We start from the raw sequence: 24,324 nt of genomic DNA on the forward strand, positions 1-24,324 counted from the left end.
TATTTTTCACCTAGTCTGCCAGAGAAACCTCCTGCCTTCTTTTAGTCCTCCCAATTTCTGTCTTAGTATTATCTTGCATTTCTTACACTCCTCACACACCTCATTTGTTCCTTGCTGCCTATACCTGCTACGGTTCTCCTTCTTCCTAACCAAGGCTTCAATATACCTCAAAAATCAAGGTTTCCCAAACCTGTTAGAATTGCCTTTTATTCTAACAGAAACTTACAAACTCAGTAGTCTCAATATTTCACTTTTAAACTTCCATTTTCCACTTACCAAGCATCCCCTTGCCAGAAAACAACCTATCCACACCTGCCAGATCTTTTCTGATGCCAGTTCAGAATTTCATCCTGACAACCAGTTCTACCCTTTATCATTATCTTGAAGCAAATACAATCATGATCGCTAGATCCAAAGTGTTCTCCTACACACACATTTGTCACATGGCTTGACTCGTTCCCTAATAGGAGACAGAGTACTGCATTCTTTCTAGTTGGACCCTCGAAATTTTGATTAAGGAAACTTTGCTGAACACATTTGACAAATCTATCTCATCCAGTCAATTCACAGTATGGGAGTCTCAGTCAATATTTAGAAAGTTAAAATAAATTATCACAACTTTCTGTTTCTTACAATGTCTGATAGCTTTCTATAAATTTTCCTCCTCTAAATCCTGCTAATGGGAGCTCCAAAGTATAACCCTAATAACATGGTTATCCCTTTCTTATTCTTCAATACCACCAATATAGCCTCAGTGAGCCCTCCCAGACTGTTCTGTTTGAGCACAGCAGTGGCATTTTCTCTGAAAAGTAATGCCATCTGTCCTCATTTAATAACACCCCCTCTATCATGCCAACACTTTGCTTCCTGCCCCTTCAATTCAAGTTTAAACCTCCCAGAGAAGCACTAGAAGACCTTCCTGTGAAGATATTGGTCCCCCTCCAGTTCCATAGGAGCAGAAGTAGGTCATTGAGTCTGCCACACCATTCAATCATGGGCTGATCCAATACTTTCAGTCATCCCCACTCCCCTGCCTTCTCCCCATATCTATGACGCCCTAGCTAATCAAGAACCTATCGATCTTTGCCTTAAATCTCTACCTTTTTTTTTACGTAGTTCAGTTTATTTTTTTGTACTGTGTCATGTAATACCCTGGTCCTGAAAAACGTTGTCTCATTTTTACTATGTACTGTACCAGCAGTTATGGTCGAAATGACAATAAAAGTGACTTGACTTGACTTGAAATGCACCCAATGACTTGACCTCCAAAGCCACTCATGGCAACAAATTCCACAGATTTACCACCCTCTGACTAAAGTAATTTTTCCTCATCTCTGTTCTAAATGGACGTCCCTCAATCCTCTTGTCCTGGACTCCCCTACCATGGGAAATAACTTTGCCATATCTAAGCTCTTCAGGCCTTTTAACACTCGGAATGTTTCTATGAGATCCCCTTTCATTCTCCTAAACTCCAGGGAATATAACCCAAGAGCTGCCAGATGTTTCTTGTACGGTAACCCTTTCATTCCTGGAATCATTCTTGTGAATCTTCTCTGAACCCTCTCCAATGTCAGTATATCCTTTCTAAAATAAGGAGCCCAAAACCGCACACAATACTCCAAGTGTGGTCTGATAGAGCCTCAACATCACATTCCTGCCCTTATATTCTATACCTCTAGATGTGAATTCCAATATTGCATTCGTCTTCTTCACCACTGACTAAACCTGGAGGTTAACCTTTAGGGTATCCTGCACAAGGACTCCCAAGTCCCTTTGCATCTCTGCGTTTTAAATTCTCTCCCCATCTAAATAATAGTCTGCCAGTTTATTTCTTCTAACAAAGTGCATGACCATGCACTTTCCAACATTGTATTGCATTTGCCACTTCTTTGCCCATTCCCCTAAACTATCCAAGTCTCTCTGCAAGCTCTGTTTCCTCAACACTATCCACTCCTCCACCTCTCTTTGCATCATCGGCAAATTTAGCCACAAGTCCATTAATCCAATAGTCCAAATCATTGACATACATCGTAAAAAGCAGCAGTCCAAACACCGACCCCTGTGGAACTCCACTGGTAACCAGAAGCCAGCCAGAATAGGATCCCTTTATTCCCACTCTGTTTTCTGCTGATCAGCCAATGCTCCACATATGCCAGTAGCTTTCCTGTAATTCCATGGGCTCTTACCTTGCTAAGCAGCCTCATGTGCAGCACATTGTCAAAGGCCTTTTAAAATTCCAAGTACACCACATCTCCTTTCTCTAACCTGCTTGTAATTTCCTCAAAAAGTTGCAGTCGGTTAGTCAGGCAGGATTTTCGTATCAGGAAACCATGCTGGTTTTGGCCTATCTTGTTATGTGCCTCCAGGTACTCCATAATCTCATCCCTAACAATCGATTCCAACAACTTCTCAACCACTGAAGTTCGGCTAACAGGTCTATAGTTTCCTTTAGAACCACAGAACACTACAGCACAGTACAGGCCCTTCAGCCCTCCATGTTATGCCGACCCATATAATCCTTGAAAAAGTACTAAACCCACACTACCCCATAACCCTCCATTTTTTTTTTCATCCATGTGCCTGTCCAAGAGGCTCTTAAATACCCCTAATGTTTTAGCCTCCACCACCATCCCTGGCAAGTCATTCCAGGCACTCACAATCCTCTGTAAAAAACTTACCCCTGATGTCTCCCCTAAACTTCCCTCCTTTAATTTTCTACATATGTGTTTGCTATTGGTGCCCTGGGGAAAACAGGTACTGACTATCCACCCTATCTATGCCTCTCATAATCTTGTAGACCTCTATCAAGTCCCCTCTCATTCTTCTACGCTCCAAAGAGAAAAGTCCCAGCTCTGCTGACCTTGCTTCATATGACTTGTTCTCCAAACCAGGCAACATCCTGGTAAATTTCCTCTGCACCCTCTCCATAGCTTCCACATCCTTCCTATAATGACGTGACCAGAATTGAACACAATACCCTAAGGGCTTTCTGCTGCCTCCCACACTTCTTAAATAGCAGAGTAACATTTGCAATTTTCCAGTCATTTGGTACAATGCCAGAATCTATCGATTCTTGATAGATCATTGTTAATGCCTCTATAATCTCTCCAACTACTTCCTTCAGAACCCAAGGGTGCATTCCATCAGGTCCAGGCCATTTATCTACATTAAGCCTCCTGAGCACCTTCTCAGTCTTAATTTTCATTGCACATACTTCACTCCCCTGACACTCTTGAATTTCCGGTATACTGCAGATGTCTTCCATTGTGAAAATTTATGCAAAATACACATTCAGTTCCTCCGTCATCTCTGCGCCTCCCATTACAATATTTCCAGTGTTATTTTCTATCAGTCCTATATCTACCCTTGACTCACTTTTATCCGTAATATACTTTAAAAAAGCTTTTAGTATCTTCTTTGATATTGGTCACCAGCTTCCTTTCGTAATTCATCTTTTCCTTCCTAATGACCTTCTTGGTTTCCTTCTGCAAGTTTTTAAAAGCTTCGCAATCCTCTATCTTCGGCTTTTACTTTGGCTCGGACTTCACTTGTCAACTATGTAGTGGCCTTCTTCCAGTCAAAAATTTCTTCTTATTTGGAATACATCTGTCTTGCACTTCCCTCTTATTTTGCAGAAACTTCAGCCAGTGCTGCTCTGCTGACCTTCCTGCTAGTGTCCATTTCCAGTCAACTTTGGCCAGTTCCCCTCTCATGCCACTGTAATTTCCATTATTCCACTGAAATACCAACACAGCGGAATTTAGTTTCTCCTTCTCAAATTTCAAAGTGAACTCGATCACATTGTAATCACTGTTCCCTCAGGGTTCCTTAACCTTAAACTCTCTCATCAACTCCAGATCATTGCACAACACCCAATTCAGCACTACCAATCCCCTAGTGGGCTCACAACAAGCTGTTCTAAAAAACTATCCCTGAGACATTTACAAATTCTCTCTCTCGAGTTCCAGTACTGGCCTGGTTTTCCCAATCCACTTTCATGTTAAAGTCCCCAACGATTATCATGACATTGTCCTTCTGACATGCCTTTTCTATCTCTTACTGTAATTTGTAATCCACATCCCAGCTGCTGTTTGGAGGCCTGTATACAACTGCCATTAGGGTCCTTTTACCCTTGCCACTTCTTAACTCAACCCATGGAGACTCTACACCTTCCGATCCTATGTCATCCTTTTCTAATTATTTAATATTATTTCTTAAACACAGGGCCATACCACCCTGTGTAAGAATACTAACCTATCTTCTATATATATTCTTGGACATTCAGCTCCCAATGATAGCCATCCCTTTGCCAAGTTAAAGAAATGGCCACAACATCACACTTGCCAACCTGTAGCTGAATTTCAAGATTGTCCATTTTATTTCTTAGCTGCATGCATTCAATTATAGCACTTTCAATCCAGCTTTTATTGCTTTCTATTTTAACTGCACCATGCCTTTATTGTCCTGTAACTCATCCCACTGGCTGTGATTATCCCTCAACTCCTGCTTGTCCTTTCTATCATATCTGTTGCAAGCTATAACCATATAACAATTCACGGAAACGGGCCACCTCGGTACTTCAAGTCCGTGCCGAACGCTTACTCTCACCTAGTCCCACCGACCTGCACTCAGCCCATAACCCTCCATTCCTTTCCTGTCCATATACCTATCCAATTTTACTTTAAATGACAATACCAAACCTGCCTCTACCACTTCTACTGGAAGCTCGTTCCACAAAGCTACCACTCTCTGAGTAAAGAAATTCCCCCTTGGCGGAACAAGTGATAAGGAGGACACATGTACAGAGGGATGGTCTGACAGAACATGGAGTTAAATGTGCAGAAAGAATAAGTAAATTTAGGAAGGACAACGAAATTCTAGGGGCGTATAGCCCGATGGGAGTTCTGGGAGCTGGGTTAAGCACAATAGGCAGCGATTCAAACAGAGAGAGAGAAGAAATGGGCTAAAAATTCTATATCTGAATGCACGAAGTGTCAGAAATAAGGCGGATGAGCTTGAAACTCAGGTGAGAATGGGTAACTATGATGTTGTTGGGATAACGGAGACTTGGCTGCAGGGAGATCACACCTGGGAAATGAATGTACAAGGGTATACGTGCTATCGTAGGGACAGAAATGTGGGCAGAGGGGGTGGGGTGGCCCTGTTGGTGAGGAACGAGATTCAGTCCTTTGCAAGGGGGGGACATAGGATCAGGAGAAGTAGAGTCTGTGTGGATATAACTGAGGAACAGTAAGGGCAAAAGAACCATAATGGGTGTTGTCTATAGCCCACCAAACAGTAGCATGGATATTGGGTGCAAGTTGAATAGGGAGTTAACATTGGCATGTGGCAAAGGTAATGTCACAGTAGTTATGGGGGATTTCAACATGCAGGTGAACTGGGAGAATCAGGTTGGTGCTGGACCCCAGGATAGGGAGTTTGTAGAGTGCCTACGGGATGCATTCTTGGAACAGCTTGTACGAGAGCCGACCAGGGACAAGGCTATTCTGGATTTAATGTTATGTAATGAACAGGATTTGATAAGCGATCTTGAAGTAAAGGAGCCATTAGGAGGTAGTGATCATAATATAAGTTTTTATCTGCAATTTGAGAAGGATAAGGGCAGATCGGAGGTGTCAGTGTTGCAGTTGAACAAAGGAGACTATGGAGCCATGAGGGAGGAGCTGGCCAAAGTTAACTGGACGGATGTCCTAGCAGAAAAGACAGTGGAACAGCAATGGCAGGTATTCTTGGGAATAATGCACAAGGTGCAAAATCAGTTCATCCCCCAGAGAAGGAAGGATTCAAAGGGGGTGGAAAGGGGCCACAGTGGTTGACAAAGGAAGTCAGAGATTGCATAGCATTAAAAAAAAAGGAAGTATGACAGAGCTAAGGTGAGTGGGAGGACAGATGATTGGGAAATTTTTAAGGAACAACAGAACTTAACTAAAAAGGCAATACGGGGAGAAAAAATGAGGTACGAACGCAAGCTAGCCAGGAATATAAAGGAGGATAGCAAACACTTTTTTTTTGGTATGTGAAGAGAAAGAAGATAGTTAAGAAAAATGTTGGGTCCTTGAAGAATGAATTGGGTGAAACTGTTATGGGAAACAGAGAAATGGCAGAAGAATTTAATAAGTACTTTAGATCTGTCTTCACCTAAGGAAGACATAAGCAATCTCCCAGTTGCATGGATGGGCCAAGGACATAGGATAACAGAGGAAATGAAACAGACTGACATTAGGAAGGAAACGGTGATGAGTAGACTGATGGGACTGAAGGCTGACAAATCCCCAGGTCCAGATGGTCTGCATCCTAGGATACTAAAGGAGGTGGCCCTGGAAATTGCGGATGCATTGGTAATCATTTTCCAATGTTCCTTAGATTCAGGATCAGTTCCTGAGGATTGGAGAATGGCTAATGTTATCCCACTTTTTAAGAAAGGGAGGGAGGGAGAAAACAGAGAACTATCGACCTGTCAGCCTAACATCAGTAGTGGGAAAGATGCTAGAGTCCATTATTAAAGATGAAATAGTGGCATATCTAGATAGCAGTGATAGGATTGGGCCGAGCCAGCATGGATTTACCAAGGGTAAATCATGCTTGACTAATCTATTGGAGTTTTTCGAGGATGTAACCAGGAAGTTAGACAAGGGAGATCCAGTGGATGTAGTGTACCTCGATTTTCAGAAGGCATTTGATACGGTCCCACATAGGAGATTGGTGGGTAAAATCAGAGCTCATGGCATTGGGGGGAAGACATTGACATGGATAGAAAAGTGGTTGGCAGATAGAAAGCAAAGGGTAGCGGTGAATGGGTGTTTCTCGGAATGGCAGGTGGTGACTAGTGGGGTGCCACAGGGCTCGGTATTGGGACCACAGCTGTTTACGATTTACATCAACGATTTAGATGAAGGTATTGAGAATAACATCAGCAAGTTTGCTGATGATACTAAGCTGGGTGGCAGTGTGACATGTGATGAGGATGTTAGGAGAATTCAGGGTGACTTGGATAGGCTGGGTGAGTGGGCAGATACTTGGCAGATGACGTTTAATGTGAATAAGTGTGAGGTTATCCACTTTGGGAGTAAGAACAGGATGCAGATTATTAACTGAACGGTGTAAAGTTAGGTAAGGGAGAAATACAAAGAGATCTAGGAGTCCTTGTTCATCAGTCACTGAAGGTGAATGAGCAAGTGCAGCAGGCAGTGAAGAAGGCTAATGGAATGTTGGCCTTTATTACAAAGGGAATTGAGTACAAGAGCAAGGAAATCCTCTTGCATTTGTACAGGGCCCTGGTAAGACCACATCTGGAGTATTGTGTACAGTTTTGGTCTCCAGGGTTAAGGAAGGACATCCTGGCTGTAGAGGAAGTGCAGCGTAGATTCACGAGGTTAATTCCTGGGATGTCTGGACTGTCTTACGCAGAGAGGTTAGAGGGTACACGCTGGAATTAAGGAGACTGAGAGGGGATCTGATTGCAACATATAAGATTATTAAGGGATTGGACAAGATAGAGGCAGGAAATATGTTCCAGATGCTGGGAGAGTCCAGTACCAGAGGGCATGGTTTGAGAATAAGGGGTAGGTCATTTAGGACAGAGTTAAGGAAAAACTTGTTCTCCCAGAGAGTTGTGGGGGTCTGGAATGCACTGCCTCAGAAGGCAGTGGAGGCCAATTCTCTGGATGCTTTCAAGAAGGAGCTAGATAGGTATCTTATGGATAGGGGAATCAAAGGATATGGGGACAAGGCAGGAACCGGGTATTGATAGTATATGATCAGCCATGATCTCAAAATGGCGGTGCAGGCTCGAAGGGCCGAATGGTCTACTTCTGCACCTATTGTCTATTGTGTTACCCCTAAACTTTTGCCCCCTAACTCTCAAATCATGTCCTCTTGTTTGAATCTCCCCTACTCTCAATGGAAAAAGCCTATCCACGTCAACTCTATCTATACCCCTCATAATTTTAAATACCTCTATAAAGTCCCCCCTCAACCTTCTATGCTCCAAAGAATAAAGACCCAACTTGTTCAACCTTTCTCTGTAACTTAGGTGCTGAAACCGAGGTAACATCCCAGTAAATCTTACCATAGAACACTACAGCACAGTACAGGCCCTTCAGCCCTCCACGTTGTGCCGACCCGTATAATCCTTTAAAAAGTACTAAACCCACACTACCCCATAACCCTCCATTTTACTTTCATCCATGTGCCTGTCCAAGAGGCTCTTAAATACCCCTAATGTTTTAGCCTCCACCACCATCCCTGGTAAGTTATTCCAGGCACTCACAATCCTCTGTAAAAAAAAAACTTACCCCTGATGTCTCCCCTAAACTTCCCTCCTTTAATTTTCTACATATGTGTTTGCTATTGGTACCCTGGAAAACAGGTACTGACTATCCAACCTATCTCTGCCTCTCATAATCTTGTAGACCTCTATCAAGTTCCCTCTCATTCTTCTAAGGTCCAAAGAGAAAAGTCCAAGCTCTGCTAACCTTGCTTCATATGACTTGCTCTCCAAACCAGGCAACATCCTGGTAAATCTCCTCTGCACCCTCTCCATAGCTTCCACATCCTTCCTATAATGAGGTGACCAGAACTGAACACAATACTCTAAGTGTGGTCTCACCAGAGATTTGTAGAGTTGCAACATGGCCTCTCTATTCTTGAACTCAATCCCCCGTTAATGAAGCCTAGCATCCCATAGGCCTTCTTAACTACCCTATCAACCTACGCAGCGACCTTGAGGGATGTATGGATTTGAACCCCAAGGTCCCTTTGTTCATCCACACTCTTAAGTAACTGACCATTAATCCATCCTGTACTCAGTCTTCTGGTTTGTCCTTCCAAAATGCATCACCTCACACTTGTCCGGATTGAACTCCATCTGCCATTTTTCTGCCCAACTCTGCAGCCTGTCTATATCCTCTTGTAACCTTGGAACACCTACGGCTCCATCCACAACTACTCCAATCTTCATGTCATCTGCAAACTTACTCACGCATCCTTCCGCCTCTACATCCAGGTCATTTATAAAAATCACAAATAGCAGGGGTCAGAGGACAGATCCCTGCGGCACTCCACTAGTCACTGACCTCCAGGCAGAATACTTTCCTTCCACAACTACCCTCTGCTTTCTTCCTTTAAGCCAATTTTTTTTTATCCAAACAGCCAAGGTTCCACTTATCCCATGTCTCATGACTTTCTGGATGAGTCTCTCGTGTGGGACCTTGTCAAATGCTTTGCTAAAGTCCATGTAGACCACATCCACTGCCCTACCCTCATCAATTTCTTTTGTTGCCTCTTCAAAAAACTCAATCAGGCTCATGAGGCACGATCTTCCCTTCACAAAGCCATGTTGACTATCCATGAGAAGACAGTACTTCTCCAAATGCTCATACATCCTATCCTTAAGAATCCTTTCCAGTAGTTTGCATACCACCGCCGTAAGAATCACTGGTCTATAGTTCCCAGGTTTCTCCCTATTACATTTTTTTAAACAAGAGAACTACATTTGCCATTCTCCAGTCCTCTGGCACTTCCTCTGCAGCCAAAGAAGATTCAAAAATCATAGCTAATGCTCCTGCGATCTCTTCTCTCAATTCCCACAACAACCTGGGGTGTATCATATCCGGCCCTGGGGATTTATCAATCTTAATGTTTTTAAGAAGATCCGGCACTTCTTCCTTAATCTCCACATTGTGCAGCACACAGGCCCGCTCTACTTCGACCTCATCCTGATCAAGATCCTTTTCACTTGTGAATACTGAAGCAAAGTATTCATTTAGGATCTCCCCAACCTCCTCTGCTTTCAGGCACATGTTGCCCTCTTTATCCTTTAGCTCTCATCATCCTCCTATTATTCACATACGCATAGAACGCCTTGGGGTTCTCCTTAATCCTACATGCCAAGGCTTTCTCATGCCCCCTTCGAGCTCTCCTAAGTCCTTTCTTTAGCTCCTTCCTGGCTACTCTATATTTCTCATAAGTGAAATATATATACTCTATATTTCTCTACTTCCTGCTTTTTATGTCTAACATATGCTTCCTTTTTCCTCGACGAGTTGCCTCACATGTTTCGTCAGCCACAGTTCCCTTTTCCTACCACTTTTTTCTTGCCTCAGTGGGACAAACCTATCCTGAACCCAGCTCAAGTGGTCCCTAGACTTCTCCCATATTATTTCTGTGCTTTCCCCTTTGAACATCTGTTTCCAATTTACCCTAGCTAGTTCCTGCCTGATCCCTTCAAAGTTAGCCCTTCCCCAGTTAAGCCCCTCCCCATTTCATCTGATTTTATCCCTTTCCATAGCTAAGCTGAAGCTAAGGGAGTTGTGGTCACTCTCACCAAAATGCTCCCCCACCAAGAGGTCTGTCACCTGACCAGGTTAATTACCCAGAACTAGATCCAGTATAGCCTCTCCTCTCGTCGGACGGTCCACATACTGTGTCAGGAATCCTTCTTGAACACACCTGACAAATTCAGCCCTATCTATCCCCCTTGCACTCAGGAGGTGCCAGTCAATTTGAGGGAAGTTGAAATCACCCATAACTACAACCCTGTATTTCCTGCACCATTCTAAAATCTGCCTGCTTATCTGCTCCTCGGTGTCCTGAGGGTTATTTGGGGGCCTATAAACTACTCCCAGCACAGTGATTGATGCCTTCCTATTTCTGACTTCCACCCAGACTGACTCCGTGGACACTCCGTCTGCAGTGTCCTCTCTTTCTATAGCCGTGATACTATCCCTGACCAGCAATGCCACTCCCCCCCCCCCCCTTTTCTACCTCCCATCCTATTCCTTTTAAAACACCTGAACCCCGGGACCTGCATCATCCAATCCTGCCCTTCCTCCAACCAAGTTTCAGCAACAGCCACAACATTGTAGTTCTACGTACTAATCCATGCTCTAAGTTCATCTTCTTTGTTCCTAATACTCCTAGCATTGAAATAGACACATTTCAACCCCTTTAACTGGCTACAATTATGTTCTGTTCCCTGCCTGCCCTTCCTCATCAACTCAGAACTCTTAGCATCATGCCGTTGTCCTTCTACCTTAATCCCTGCACTCACATTCTGATTCCCACCCCCCTGCCAAACTAGTTTAAACCCTCCCCAACAGCTCCATCAAACCTGCCCGCCAGAATATTGGTCCTTCTGGGATTCAAGTGCAACCCATCCTTTTTGTACAGGTCACACCTGTCCCAAAAGAGGTCCCAATGATCCAGAAATCTGAATCCCTGCCCCCTGCTCCAATCCCTCAGCCACGCATTTATCCTCCACCTCACTCTATTCCTATTCTCACTGTCGCATAATCTGGAGATTACTACCTTTGAGGTCCTGCTTTTGAACTTCCTTACTTACTAATCCAATTTACCACCCCATCATCCAGATCATTAATGTATATGGCAAACAACATTGGACCCAGTACAGATCCCTGAGGCACACCACTAGTCACTGGCCTTAAACCTTACAAACAGTTATCCACCACTACTCTCTGGCATCTCCCATCTAGCCACTGTTGAATCCATTTTACTACTTCAATATTAACACCTAAAGAGTGAACCTTCTTTACTAACCTTCCGTGCAGAACCTTGTCAAAGGCCTTACTGAAGTCCATATAGACAACAGCCACTGCTTTACCCTCGTCAACTTTCCTAGTAACCTCTTCAAAAAATTCAATAAATTTGTCTAACATGACCTTCCACGCACAAATCCATGTTGACTGTTCCTAATCAGACCCTGTCTATCCAGATAATGATATATACCATCTTCAAGAATACTTTCCATTAATTTACCCACATTATCTTTGATTAATTTCTGTTTTCCTCTTCCTCAGCCCCATCACCCCACCAAATTAGTTTAAACCCTCCCCAGCAGCTCCAATAAACCTGCCCGCTAGGACATTGGATGCCTTTGTGTTCAGGTGTAATCCGTCCTTTTTGTACAGGTCCCAGAAGAGATCCCAGTGATCCAGGAATCTGAAGTTCTTGCACCATCTCCTTAGCCATGAGCTAAAAAGTATTATCTTCCTGTTTCTAGCCTCACACATGGTACAGGTAGCAGCCCTTTGATCACCATCCTGGAGGTCCTGTACTCTATCTCCTTACCTAACTCCCTGAACTCCTGGAGCTTGTCACCATTCCTACTTACGTCATCGGTACTGACGTAGACCACAACATCTAGATGCTCACCTTAAGAATGCTATGGACTCAATCCCAGATGTCCCCGACTCTGGCACCTAGGAGGCAGCTTACCAACATCAGGGAATCTCGCTCTCATCTACAGAGCCTGTTCACTAGCCCTCCACCTTTGCAGGCACAAAGCCAGACTCAGTGCCAGAGACATGGTCACAGAGGCTTTCTTTGGTAGCCCCCCGTCCCACAACTGACAGCATACCTTGTTATTAAGGGGAATGGTCACAGGGTTACTCTGCTTATTTCCTTTCCCTCTAACAGACACCCAGCTACCTGAATCCTGCACCTTGAGGGTGATTGCTTCCCCGTAGCTCTGATCTACGAAAGCTTCATTCTCCTAAATGATCCAAAGGGCATTCAGCTCCAGTTCCCTAACATTTTCCTTATCAACTGCAGTTGTGTCTATTTTCTCCGCGACTACTTATCAGGGATACTGGGGAGTTTCCTGTCTTCCCACATCCTGCAATGCAAAAAGAGCACTCCATTGTCCTGACTGTCATCTCCACTGATCTAACTCAACAATAAGAAAGAAGCCTGAGAGGAACCTCACTCTAATCTCCACCTCTCCTCACCTAACCCTCAGACTTCATCTCTATGTGTAATATGGCATTAATTTGGTTCAGTTTTAAATTCAAGAGATACCATCTTGATGCCAGTGCATTACAGAGAAAGTCGTGGCTGAGAGCAGCTAGTGAGATGACAAGTATATCTAAGAATGAAAGATGGGGGCAAACCTGGCTCCAGATGTTAGTGACAGACATTATTCTAACAAATGGGCAAGTGAGAGTTAAAGACTTTGAAACATACTAACCATAAGGACAAGCTTCTAAAATGTTTATTCCTTTAAAACTGTACAAATTAGTTATGTTAACCTATTGGTTGTAGAGAAAAGACATAGTGTACACTTTAAAACACTATGAAGGGAACTTAAAGCCTGCTGGGACAATTAACAGCTTCAGAAAGCCAGCAACAGTGGAATCCAATGCATCTAAGGTCTCATTGCTGAGATGTAGGCCTGTGAGAGGGCTTTGACCTCAGCTTGTTTATCAGTTCATAAATTTGGAGTATTTTGCATTGGTGGCACTTTTTCCAGTGCTATAGTTAGCCTAGGTCTGAGAAGCATTTGGAAGCAGTGATAACTGCACCTCAGTACTCCACAAGTTTTGTGCCAGGTCTGAGATCTTGATCTTCAAAATGTGCAGGGTGGTTTGAGAATATGAAAAGTCAGTCACATAGGCTAAAGCAAAACCTATCCACCACAAGTCTCAATTAATATTAATGTTTCTGACTAAACTATGTATAAAAATCATCATACTCTAACAAACTGAAGCAACAGACTTGGTGATTTTCCTTTCAATTGAACAAAACCTTGCTATATCTGTAGTTCTAGACTCAGATGAAGATGGATCGGCCATAAAATGAATGAAATCGTTAAGGAAATGGGAGAATTAAGAATGATGAAGTGTAAATAAAATTAAAATTTTTAAAATAAATTACAAAGAACTTACTTTACTTAAAATGCAGTCAGACCTTACTTCCAATGTCACAGGGCATAAAAGGACCCACAATTCAAAATTTAGTTTGACAACTAAGTGGTTCAGATTAAGCAAAATTAAACAAAATTACTAAGCCATTCCGCAATAAGTACTTCCAAAAATATTTTTAGAATTAACTAGACACCAAAGCAAATCTTCTGAAATATTAAAAGTTCTATTAACATTAATGGATAATTAAGGAAATATTTGGGTACTCTCTCTCCACATGATCCAAAGGTCTCATTGTAGGAAATTGTACCCTTTCTGAACCATATTTTCTTCCTCAAAAGGTTTGACAATTCATTTCATGTGGCTCAGAAGCACTGCTTCTTCCAAGGGGCCAACCTTCATAGGCAAATCTAGAAACTCAGTGCTGCCGGACATATCACCCAGAATGTTACTGAAATCAAAGACCAAACCCAGCCACTCTGAACACCTACTGATTCCAGCAAAGGTTACTGCAGTTACCAGATGGTCAGATTTTGCAAAGCAAATTAGAAGTACTTTAAAGAGCAATCTAATTGCACAAAGAAATGTTGTGAACTTGAGAGATTTCAACTTACTGGTATAATCACTAAGTGTGTATAGTACAGTAATAAGATTGTCCAAGCATGGCCAATGATCAGCATTACACTTCAGTCCTTCTTCAAAAGCATGGCGAGCCAATGGAATTCGAATCAATTTTAGTGCCACTCTTCCTATTTTATACCAGAGATTTACGTCAGTAGAATCCAACATTACAGCCTGTGTGAGAAAATCATTGAAAATAACCATTAGGCAGTTCAACAATGAAAATACACCCCTAAACTATTTCATAGGTCATTCTATTTCAAACTAGTAGCAATACCATCACATAAGGGAAAATGGCCTGGTTCAAATAGGGTGTCAACAAACTGTTAACCCACACCACCCTTATAGTTTTCAGTGTGCTGCAGAAAGCTGCGGCACATACAGCAAAGAGCATGGGGAAGACAAAGGAAGAGAAAGAGAAGGCATCATTTAAAGCAAGACACAAAATGCTGGAGGAACTTAACGTGGTGAACAGCCTTCAGCCCAAAACATCAACTGTTTATTCTTTTCCATAGATGCTGCCTGGCCTGCTGACTTCCTCCAGCATTTTGTGTGTTGCTTTGGATTTCCAAAATCTGCCACAGTCAAGTTGATGATTTAAATGCAAAAATGCCCTCCTAAATATGATCGATTTCTTGCATCTTTAAAATTCATTTTGTTCCTTACCTCCAGATAAAACTTCATTGCTGTACTTAGATCATCCTTTTGGGAAGCCAAACTGGCTAGGTTTTTATAGGTAGAATACTTCAACATCAACCCTGGGTGCTTTAAACCTTCATTCTCATCTCCTGATAGAACCGCCTAAAGAAAAATTACTGGAGCATTAGTGTGTACATTTTCCATCAAGGCACATAGCTATGATAGATAACAAGGCTGATGACTTTTTATACCAAACTGCCACTAGCTCACCACAAAAGCTATTCAGTACAATAATAAAAATTAGAGAACAAAATTGCAGGCTATTTTGAATTGGCCTGGTGATATTTACTAACCTGTGAAAAGATCAAAATCAATGTGGACTCAGTGGTAAAGAGATTAGGAAAGGCAATATTCACTCTATAGGATAGTGACCAAGTGACAGACTCCTGCTCCCAAACAATGAATTCATCTCCACGGGCCAGGAAATCATGTATTGATACCTACCAGCCCAAGGAGTAACTTGCTAGCATTAAGTAACAGCAGGCAAGGAACTGGAAGATTCTCCAAAGATTTTCTGGGTGGGTCTGGTTTAGGCCAAAGCCTAAGGCAATGGACAGTAGGGGCAAAAGAGACACAAAAGCCATTAGCTTCAAGATAATTACATACAAAGATAGGACTGGTCCTTGGGGTTAAGATTCTAAACTGAAGAAAGACATAAATGACAACTTAATTTTGATGGCATGAAAAGAAATCTGGCAGGCATCTGGGTTGCTTTCCAGCTAAGTGCTGCATGGTAAGTGGGAGTCCTTCAAAAGTGAAATATTATGAGCATAGAATCTGTATGTTCTGTTAGAATAAAAGGCAAGGCTAACAGATTTAGGGAACCTTGGTAATTGAAGGTTCAAATCAGACATAGGCAGTTAGAACCAGATGAGATGTTTGAGGAGTTTATGAAATGCAAAATGCAAATGAACAATTAAGAAAAATCAGGAGGAATAAAAGAGAACTCGATGGGTCAAATGGCCTGTTCCTGTGCTCTATGACTAAAGCTTCATCTTTAGAACAGATGTAGCTGAAACAGAGAAACTGAAAAACAAAGAGATCAAAGAGAACAAAGAGTGGCAAGGTGGAGGGGGCCTTAGACAAAGTGATTGTGGAAGTCACTGGATTTACACAGGATTGACAGTTTCAGGTTGGGGAATACCACCAGAGAATTATTGAACGAAGCGGGGGCGGGGGAGAAGAAGAAGAGAGGCTAAGAGAAAAGAGTGATTAAAGGGAGAGGAAATATAAGAGGAAAGGAAAGACTTGAAAGAGGCAGTGAGAAGGGAGGTGGTGGAGACAGATCGGGAGACTAAGGAAGGGGGTTGTAGAGTTAGGAGAGTCACAAGAAAGACAATCTGCACAAGACGGCAGTGCCTATAAAAATACTCAGAACACCACCCCCCCCCCAGACATTTTTATGTTTTATTGTTTTACAACAGTGGATTAAATTTGTGTTTTTTTTTACACTGATTAACAGAAAAAGACCCGTCAAAGTGAAAAAAAGATCTCTACAAAGTGATCTAAATTAATTACAAATTTAAGACACAAAATAATTGATTGCATAAGTATTTACCACTTTAATATGATATAACAAATCATGTCCGGTGCAGCCAATTGGTTTTAGAAAGCACACGATTAGTTAAATGGAGATCACCATGTGCAGTCAAAGTGTTTCAATCGATTGTAATAAAAATACTCTGGAAGGTCTAACTGCTATAAGTGAGTCAGTATCCTGACAAAAACTACACCATGAACACAAAAGAACTCCCCAGGGATTTCCAGTCAGTTGCCATATGGAGTAGTCGCAGAGAACGAATGCCACTTTGCTGTTTTAGAAAAATTTGATTTCGGACAAAGTTTTATAACGTGGATAAAACTGTTATATTCTCGTCCCACCACCTGTTTTGACCAACTCTCAGCAATCCCAACCCTTCAACCTCAAACGTGGAACCCATCAAGGGTGCCCTTTAAGCCCTTTACTTTTCAATCTGGCCATAGAGCCACTGGTGATTGTGTTCTGTAGTTGTGCAGACCTGACAGGAATCTGGGGGGGGGGAGTTGAGCACAAATTTTCCCTTTATGCTGATGATCTTTTACTTTTTATATCAAACCCGATCACCTCCTTACCCCCCATGTTCTCACTCCTTGACAAATTTAGCCAGTTTTCTGGATACAAACTTAACACGAGCGAACTTTTTCCAATAAATAAAGAAGCACAAACATTAGAGTTTCATAACCTCCCTTTTAAGGTAGTGAATAACCAATTTACTTACCTTGGCGTCACAGTAACACGGAAATATAAGTGTCTTTTTGGAGAAAACTTCATTAATTTGTTAACTCAAACAAAACAGAGCCAAGCACAGTGGTCACCCCGTCCATGTCCCTAATGGCCAAATCAACATTGTCAAAATGAACATCCTTCCTAAATTTTTATACCTTTTTCAATCCATACCAATTTTCATTCCTAAACCCTTCTTTGACTCGTTAGACTCGGTCATATCATCCTACCTATGGAAGGGCAAGCGTCCCCATCTGAATAAAGTTCATCTTCAAAAATCTAAAAGTGTTGGGGGCATGGCTCTGTCCAATTTCCACCTATAGTACTGGGCAGCTAACACTCGTCTCATCTTTTGGGCTCATTTTTATAATCAATCCAACTGCCCGTTATGGATGACAATGGAGCTGAACTCTACTAAGAATGCTTCCATCTTCGCACTTCTTGGATCCGCACTCCATTTTCGTAAATCTAAACCAATTGCTAATCCTGTCATCAGGCACACCCTGAGAGTGTGGACCCAGTTCAGAAAGCATAGTGGTCTCCATGGCTTCTCTCTTTCAAGTCCTATTCTACATAATCTTCTCTTCCAGCCTTCTATACATGATTCAACCTTTCAAGACTGGTACAGAAAGGGCATCGAACGCTTTAAAAATCTTTGTTTTAGACAACTGTTTTGCATCATTTGAACAACTGTCTGCAAAGTTTAATCTACCCTACACTCATTTCTTTAGATATTTGCAAATTAGACATTTTATCTGCCCTCTGATACCAAACTTCCCTGAGACATCTGACAGAAACGTCATTAATACGTTTCTCTGTATGAATCCATTGTGCAAAGGTCTAATATCTTTTATCTGCCAAAAGCTGGCAGCTCTGAGGCAAACCCCTCTTGACAAAATTAAAACTGCCTGGGAGCAAGATTTAAATTTTTCAACGTCAGATGAGGTGTGGGATGAAGTCCTCAAATTAGTTAACTCAACCTCTTTATGTGCCCGCCACTGCCTGTTACAGTTCAAGGTCGTACACAGGGCCCAGACGTCTAAAACTAAATTATCTCGCATTTACCCAGATGTTAATCCCTGTTGTGACAAATGCAAAAGGGGTGAAGCTTCCCTTATCCATATGTACTGGACATGCCCTAGCTTGGAAAACTACTACAAACTACAAACATCACACACTGTCTTTTGCTTCTCTGTTGGCCAGGCGCACAGTTTTGCTCAGGTGGAGAGATGCTGCCCCCCCCCCCCCCCACCCACCCTCAGTGGCTCAGGGATATCATATCCAGTCTACACCTTGAGAAGATCCACTATTCAATCCTCAATTTGGACATGAAGTTCCAAAAGATGTGGGGACCCTTTCTTGAACATTTTCAAAATTCCCAACCACACTAAAGGTCTATTCTCTCTCCCTTTCCTCAGTACATAAATCCCTGACTTCCAGCATTTTCCGGTAAAACTCTTCGGAGTCAAATTTGTTATCATTCAACAGCCTATGTATTAGAAAAATACACCTTCTCTATACTAATGCAGCTCTGTGGGGCCAAAGGTTCTGTTTAACCCTTTTTGCCAATGCATTGATGGCCTGGAGTTGGGGACTGGGAGGGGTGGGGCAATAATCAAAGCATGTTTGTTATTATGTTTATAGCATGTTTATATTTCTTTCATAAATGTGAATTCTACATTTGATATATTCACAATTCTCCTTTATACTATGTTCTTTATTTAAAAAAACAATAAAAATATAGTTTAAAAAAAACTCTCCAAGCAACTCCACGAAATAGTTATTGAAAAGCACACATCAAGAGATGATACAAAAACATTTCCAAGTCACTGAATAGCCCTTAGAGTACAGTTAAGTCAATCATCAAGAAATGGACAGTATATGGCACAGCTGTAAATCTGCCGAGAGCAGGCCATCCTCAAGAGCTGAGTGACTGTGCAAGAAGGGAGGCCACCAAGAGACCTATGACAACTCTGGAGGAGTTACAAGCTTCAGTGGCTGAGATGGAACAGACTGTAGATACAACAACTGTTGCCTAGGTACTTCACCAGTTGTAGCTCTATGGAAGAGTGGCAAAGAGGAAGCCACTGTTAAAAAAAACTCACATGAAATATCAGCTAGCGTTTACCAGAAGGCATGCAGGAGACTCTGCAGTCAGTTGGAAGAAGGTTCTATGGTCTGATGGAATAAAAATTGAATTTTTTGGCCATCGGTCTAAACACTATGTTTGGCCTAAGTCAAACACCGCACATCATCAAAAACACACCATCTGTACTTTGAAGCATGGTGGTGGCTGCTTCATGCTATGGGGATGCTTCACTGCAGCAGATCCTAGAAGGCTTGTGAAGGTAGAAGGCAAAATGAATGCAGCAAAATACAGGGAAATCATGGAGGAAAACCTGACGCAGTCTGCAAGAGAACTGCAACTTGAGAGAAAATTTATTTTCCAGCAAGACAATGACCCCAAGCATAAAGCCAAAGCTACAAAAAACAAAGTTGATATCCTAGAGTGGCCAAGTCAGAATCCAAACCTCAATCCAATTGAGAATTTGTGGCTGGACTTGAAAAGAACTGTTCACTCACTATTCCCATGCAATCTGACAGAGCTTGAGCAGTTTTCTAACGAAGAATGGGGAAAAATTACAGTGTCCAGATGTGCAAAGCTGATAGAGACCTAGCCACACAGACTCAAGGTGCATCTACTAAATATTGACTTGAAGGAGCAAACACTCAAGCAATCAATTATGCAAACATGAGGAAATCTGCAGATGCTGGAAATTCAAGCAACACACACAAGATGCTGGTGGAACACAGCAGGCCAGGCAGCATCTATAGGAAGAAGTAGTCGACGTTTCGGGCCGAGACCCTTCGTCAGGACTAACTGAAAGAAAAGATAGTAAGAGAGCCCCCCTCCCCCTTTCTTTCTCCCTAGGTCTCCCGTCCCATGATCCTTTCCCTTCTCCAGCTGTGTATCCCTTTTGCCAATCACCTTTCCAGCTTTTAGCTTAATCCCTCCCCGTCTCAAATCTCTTACTATCTTTTCTTTCAGTTAGTCCTGATGAAGGGTCTCGGCCCGAAACGTCAACTGTACTTCTTCCTATAGATGCTGCCTGGCCTGCTGCATTCCACCAGCATTTTGTGTGTTGCTGCAATCAGTTATGCTGTGTTTTATATTTGTAATTAATTCAGATCACTTTGTAAAGATCTGTTTTCATTTTGACATGAAAGACTTTTTCTGTGGGTCAGTGTCAAAAAAAAGCGAAATTAAATGCACAGTTGTAAAAGTATAAAACATGGAAACTTCCAAAGGAGGCGAGTAATTTTTTTTTTTAAATCTGCACTGTATGTACGCTTACAGGTTCATTATGTGCCATGCACACATAGTGGGAGTAGACATGGACAGTGTACATGATAGAGGAATGACTGGGACAGACGCATCAAAGTAAAGAAGGAGGGGACCAAATGGCTGGGTCAAGACACAGAATGGGGATTAAATATTCAAGGAGAGGAAGTTGGGGAGGAGATGTCATCCAGAATTTGGCAGGATCAAGAGTGACAGAGTGCAAAGGATGACTACACAGAGATGGGCCCAGGTACAAAACAAGGAGGCAGCAGCCCACCACGTACATGTGTGCAGATGTGCTAAATCATGCTAACACTGCAAAGCCTAATCCCATCATCCAGCCTTCTATGTCCATTTCTTAAAAGCTCCCAGCAATCAAACTTCAGACAGATTATTCTGGATACTTGGCACTCTCTGGGTAAAAAAGGTCCCCCCCCTCATATACTATCTGCATCTCTTCTCTTACCCATGTCCTGTAGTGTTATTTATCTCTGATACAGAAATAATTTTCCAACAGTCTACCTGAACTATACCCCTCATAATTTAATACTCCTCAACCATGAGCCCTCTTAAGCTTCTCTCTGAAGAGAAAATACCTAGCTCCTCCAGGCTTTTTCTCCATCCCACACAACTTTTGGGTGAAACTCATCTTCACTCTCTGCAGTGCTATCATGTCCATCCAATACATCAGTGACCAGAAGAAATATCTGAGATCTGGTTTCATAGAAAATAACTTCTCTCCTTCTGTATTCAATGCTTCAACTTATGAATCCTATGTGCCTTCCGAAACTATGTTGTCTACCTGCATTATCACCCTCAAGGATCTGTGGACTACATTTTCACCTTCAAGTATCTAATTTGCCAACTAACCCTGGATCCCATGGGCCTAATTTCTGAACCAGTCTCCCATATGGGTCCTCGTCATATGCTCTACTAAAGTCTCTGTAAAGTCATAAGACATGGGAGCAGAATAAGGCCACTTGTTCAGTCAAGTCTTCTCCACCATTAAAAACATGGCTGATTTACTATCCCTCTCAACCCCATTCTCCAGCCTTCCCCCTACAACCTTTGACACCCTAACTAATCAAGAATCTGTCAACCTCTGCTTTAAATATTCTTAATGATTTGGGCTCCACAGTTATCTATGTCAATGAAATCCACAATTAATTCATCACCCTCTGGCTAAAGAAATTCCTCCTCATGTTTTAAGAGGACATCCTTCTATAAAAGTTGTATCCTCTGGACCTATACTCACCACTATAGGAAAGATCCTCTCCCATCCACTCGATCTAGGCCTTTCAGAGTTCAATAGGTTTCAGTGAGATCCCCCCCTCATTCTTCTAAACTCCAGCAAGCGCAATCCCAGAACATTAAAGGCTTCTCATAGGTAAACTTTTTTTTAAACCAAGGATCGGTCTTGTGAACCTCCTCTCCAATGCTAGCACACTTTTTCTTAGATAAAGGGCTCAAAACTTCTCACAATATTTCAAATACAGTTTGGCCAATGCCTTGTAAAGTCTCAGCAGTACATCCTTGCTTTTATATTCTTGTCCTCTCGAAGTTTGCCATCCTTACCACTAACTCAACCTACAAATTAACCTTTAGGGAATCCTGCACAAGAAGTCCCAAGTCCCTTTGCACCTCTGAATTTATCTCCCCATTTAGAAAATATTCTACACCTTTATTTCTTCTATCAAAGCACATGACAATACATCTCCCAACACTAAATTCCATCTGCCAGTTCTTTGCCTACTCTCCTAATCTGTCTAAGTCCTTCTGCAGACTCCATGCACCAACACTACCTGCCTCTTCACCTATCTTCATATCTGCACACTTGGCCACAAAGGCATCAATTCTGTCACCAAATCATTGACATATAATGTGAAAAAAGTGATTCCCAACACCAACCTCTGCTAACCAGAAAAGCCTCCCTTTATTACCACTCTTTGCCTCCTGTCAGTCAGCTAATCTTTTATCTATTTTTCCTGTAATACCATGGGCTCTTATTAAGCAGTCTCACATGTGGCACCTTAACCTGGAGAGATATGCTGGCTGGAGTCAGGGCTTTATGCTTTGGCATAAAGGTCACCCAAGCCAAACAGGTCAAAAGCTAGAGGCAGACTAAGAGTTGTCCACCAGACCTCCAGGTTCGGGGATTCAGCTCAGGGTTAACAAGCTAGACTGGTAAAACAAAGCTATTATGGAACCAGCAATGAAGAATCCTTCTACATCTGAGTGCGACGGTTTTCCTGATTCTCCTCCTGGTATTTACATGACTGACAGTAGTGAAAACCAAGCTACTGACACAATGAAGGAAGCCCTGAACACTGCCAGAGATGGTAGACCTTCATTGCTGCCCTAAACACCAACAACTTAACAGGCAATAGGGAGGTAGGTACTGTGCAAAAGCCTTGGGCATCCTAGATTTTAAAACACAAATTTTGTTTTAGATGTTTATTTTTATTTTGCTTTCTGCATTAGTGTCAATAGGAAAGAACTTATTTAAGATTTAAAATTATTTATTTTCCAAAATGTTTAATGTTAGAGATTTTTTTTGTATTTTATTAAAGAAAGTAACATAGACCTACTTTTCAAATAAAAACTTGATTACTTTATAGGTGTATCATCCAGTGCATGATTAAACAAAGATAGCAAACAGGTGCTAATAGTCAGTGACAATGAGTTGAATTAACTAAACTGATTAACTGAAACAGAAATAGGTGTAGAAGGACTCAAACCTGGATGAGGGACAACCAAACTAAAGGTGAGGGTGCAGCAGATGTTTAACCTCCAAATCATCAATTCTTACATCATGGTAAGAATGACCAAAGCAACAACACAGCAAGGTCTCTCCCAAGCAGAAATGTAGTGGCAGACAGGAGTTTCAAAATGTGCTGTCCAAACTCTTCTGAAGAAACACAAAGAAACAGACAAGGTTGAGGACCAGAAACAGTGGTCACCCACAGAAACAGTGCAGATGAGAGAGACTTCAAACTGATGTCCCACCTAACTCAGACAAAGTCCAGCACTGCTATAAGCTCTGAACTCACACAAATCATTGGAACCCAAGTACACCAAGTTCTCTACAGTCCTGAGAAGTCTTGTCAAAAGTGGTCTTCATAGAAGAGTTGCTACCAAAAAAACATTCCTATGAAGTGGAAACAAAGCCAAGAGAGTAACCTACATACAAAAACACAAGGGCTGCTGTACTGAACAATGAGAGCAAGTACTCTGTACTGACAAGTTAAAAGTTCAAACTTTTAGCTCAAAACAGGAGGCAGTTTTTCTATAGAAAAGCCAGAGAACACTACATGGATAAGTATCTGCAGCTAGCAGTGAAGCACAGCAGATCCGGGGCTACATTTCTGCAAATGATGATCTGGACAGAATTAATGCTAACGTTTACCGGTGAGTAATACCATGAAAGATAGGCCAAAGTTAAATGCCAAATGCAATTACTTCTAGAAATATAACAGCTGATAAAACACTACATTTCCTGATCATCAAAATCTTGAGCTGCTTGCTTGTATACTATTTCTTATTAAGGATATTGGTTTGAAAGAATATATTTAAGTTAATATTAAACATAATAAACTTATTTCAGTTATTAAATGATTTCTGATTGTGAGTGAGCACAACAAGGCTACGAGCATTTTTCTCAACAGAGTCCATGCAAATGTCTATGCACAACTAAATTCATAGAAAGCCTGCTGCAAAAG

At 42.0% G+C, this 24,324-nt stretch overlaps 1 protein-coding gene across 2 annotated transcripts in view; it reads right to left on the reverse strand.

Moving 5' to 3' along the window:
* Positions 1–24,324, reverse strand: part of cabin1 (calcineurin binding protein 1) — a 564,595-nt gene that overhangs the window by 529,326 nt on the left and 10,945 nt on the right. For both annotated transcript variants that reach the window (XM_073055615.1, XM_073055613.1), the window contains exons 4-5: positions 14,967–15,101; positions 14,294–14,474 (exon numbers count right to left, since the gene is read on the reverse strand). In XM_073055615.1, coding sequence (XP_072911716.1) covers positions 14,294–14,474; positions 14,967–15,101 — 316 coding nt within the window. The remainder of the gene's footprint in view (positions 1–14,293; positions 14,475–14,966; positions 15,102–24,324) is intronic.

Source organism: Hemitrygon akajei, chromosome 9 (assembly GCF_048418815.1).
Source record: "Hemitrygon akajei chromosome 9, sHemAka1.3, whole genome shotgun sequence".
Taxonomy (NCBI): Eukaryota; Metazoa; Chordata; class Chondrichthyes; order Myliobatiformes; family Dasyatidae; genus Hemitrygon; species Hemitrygon akajei.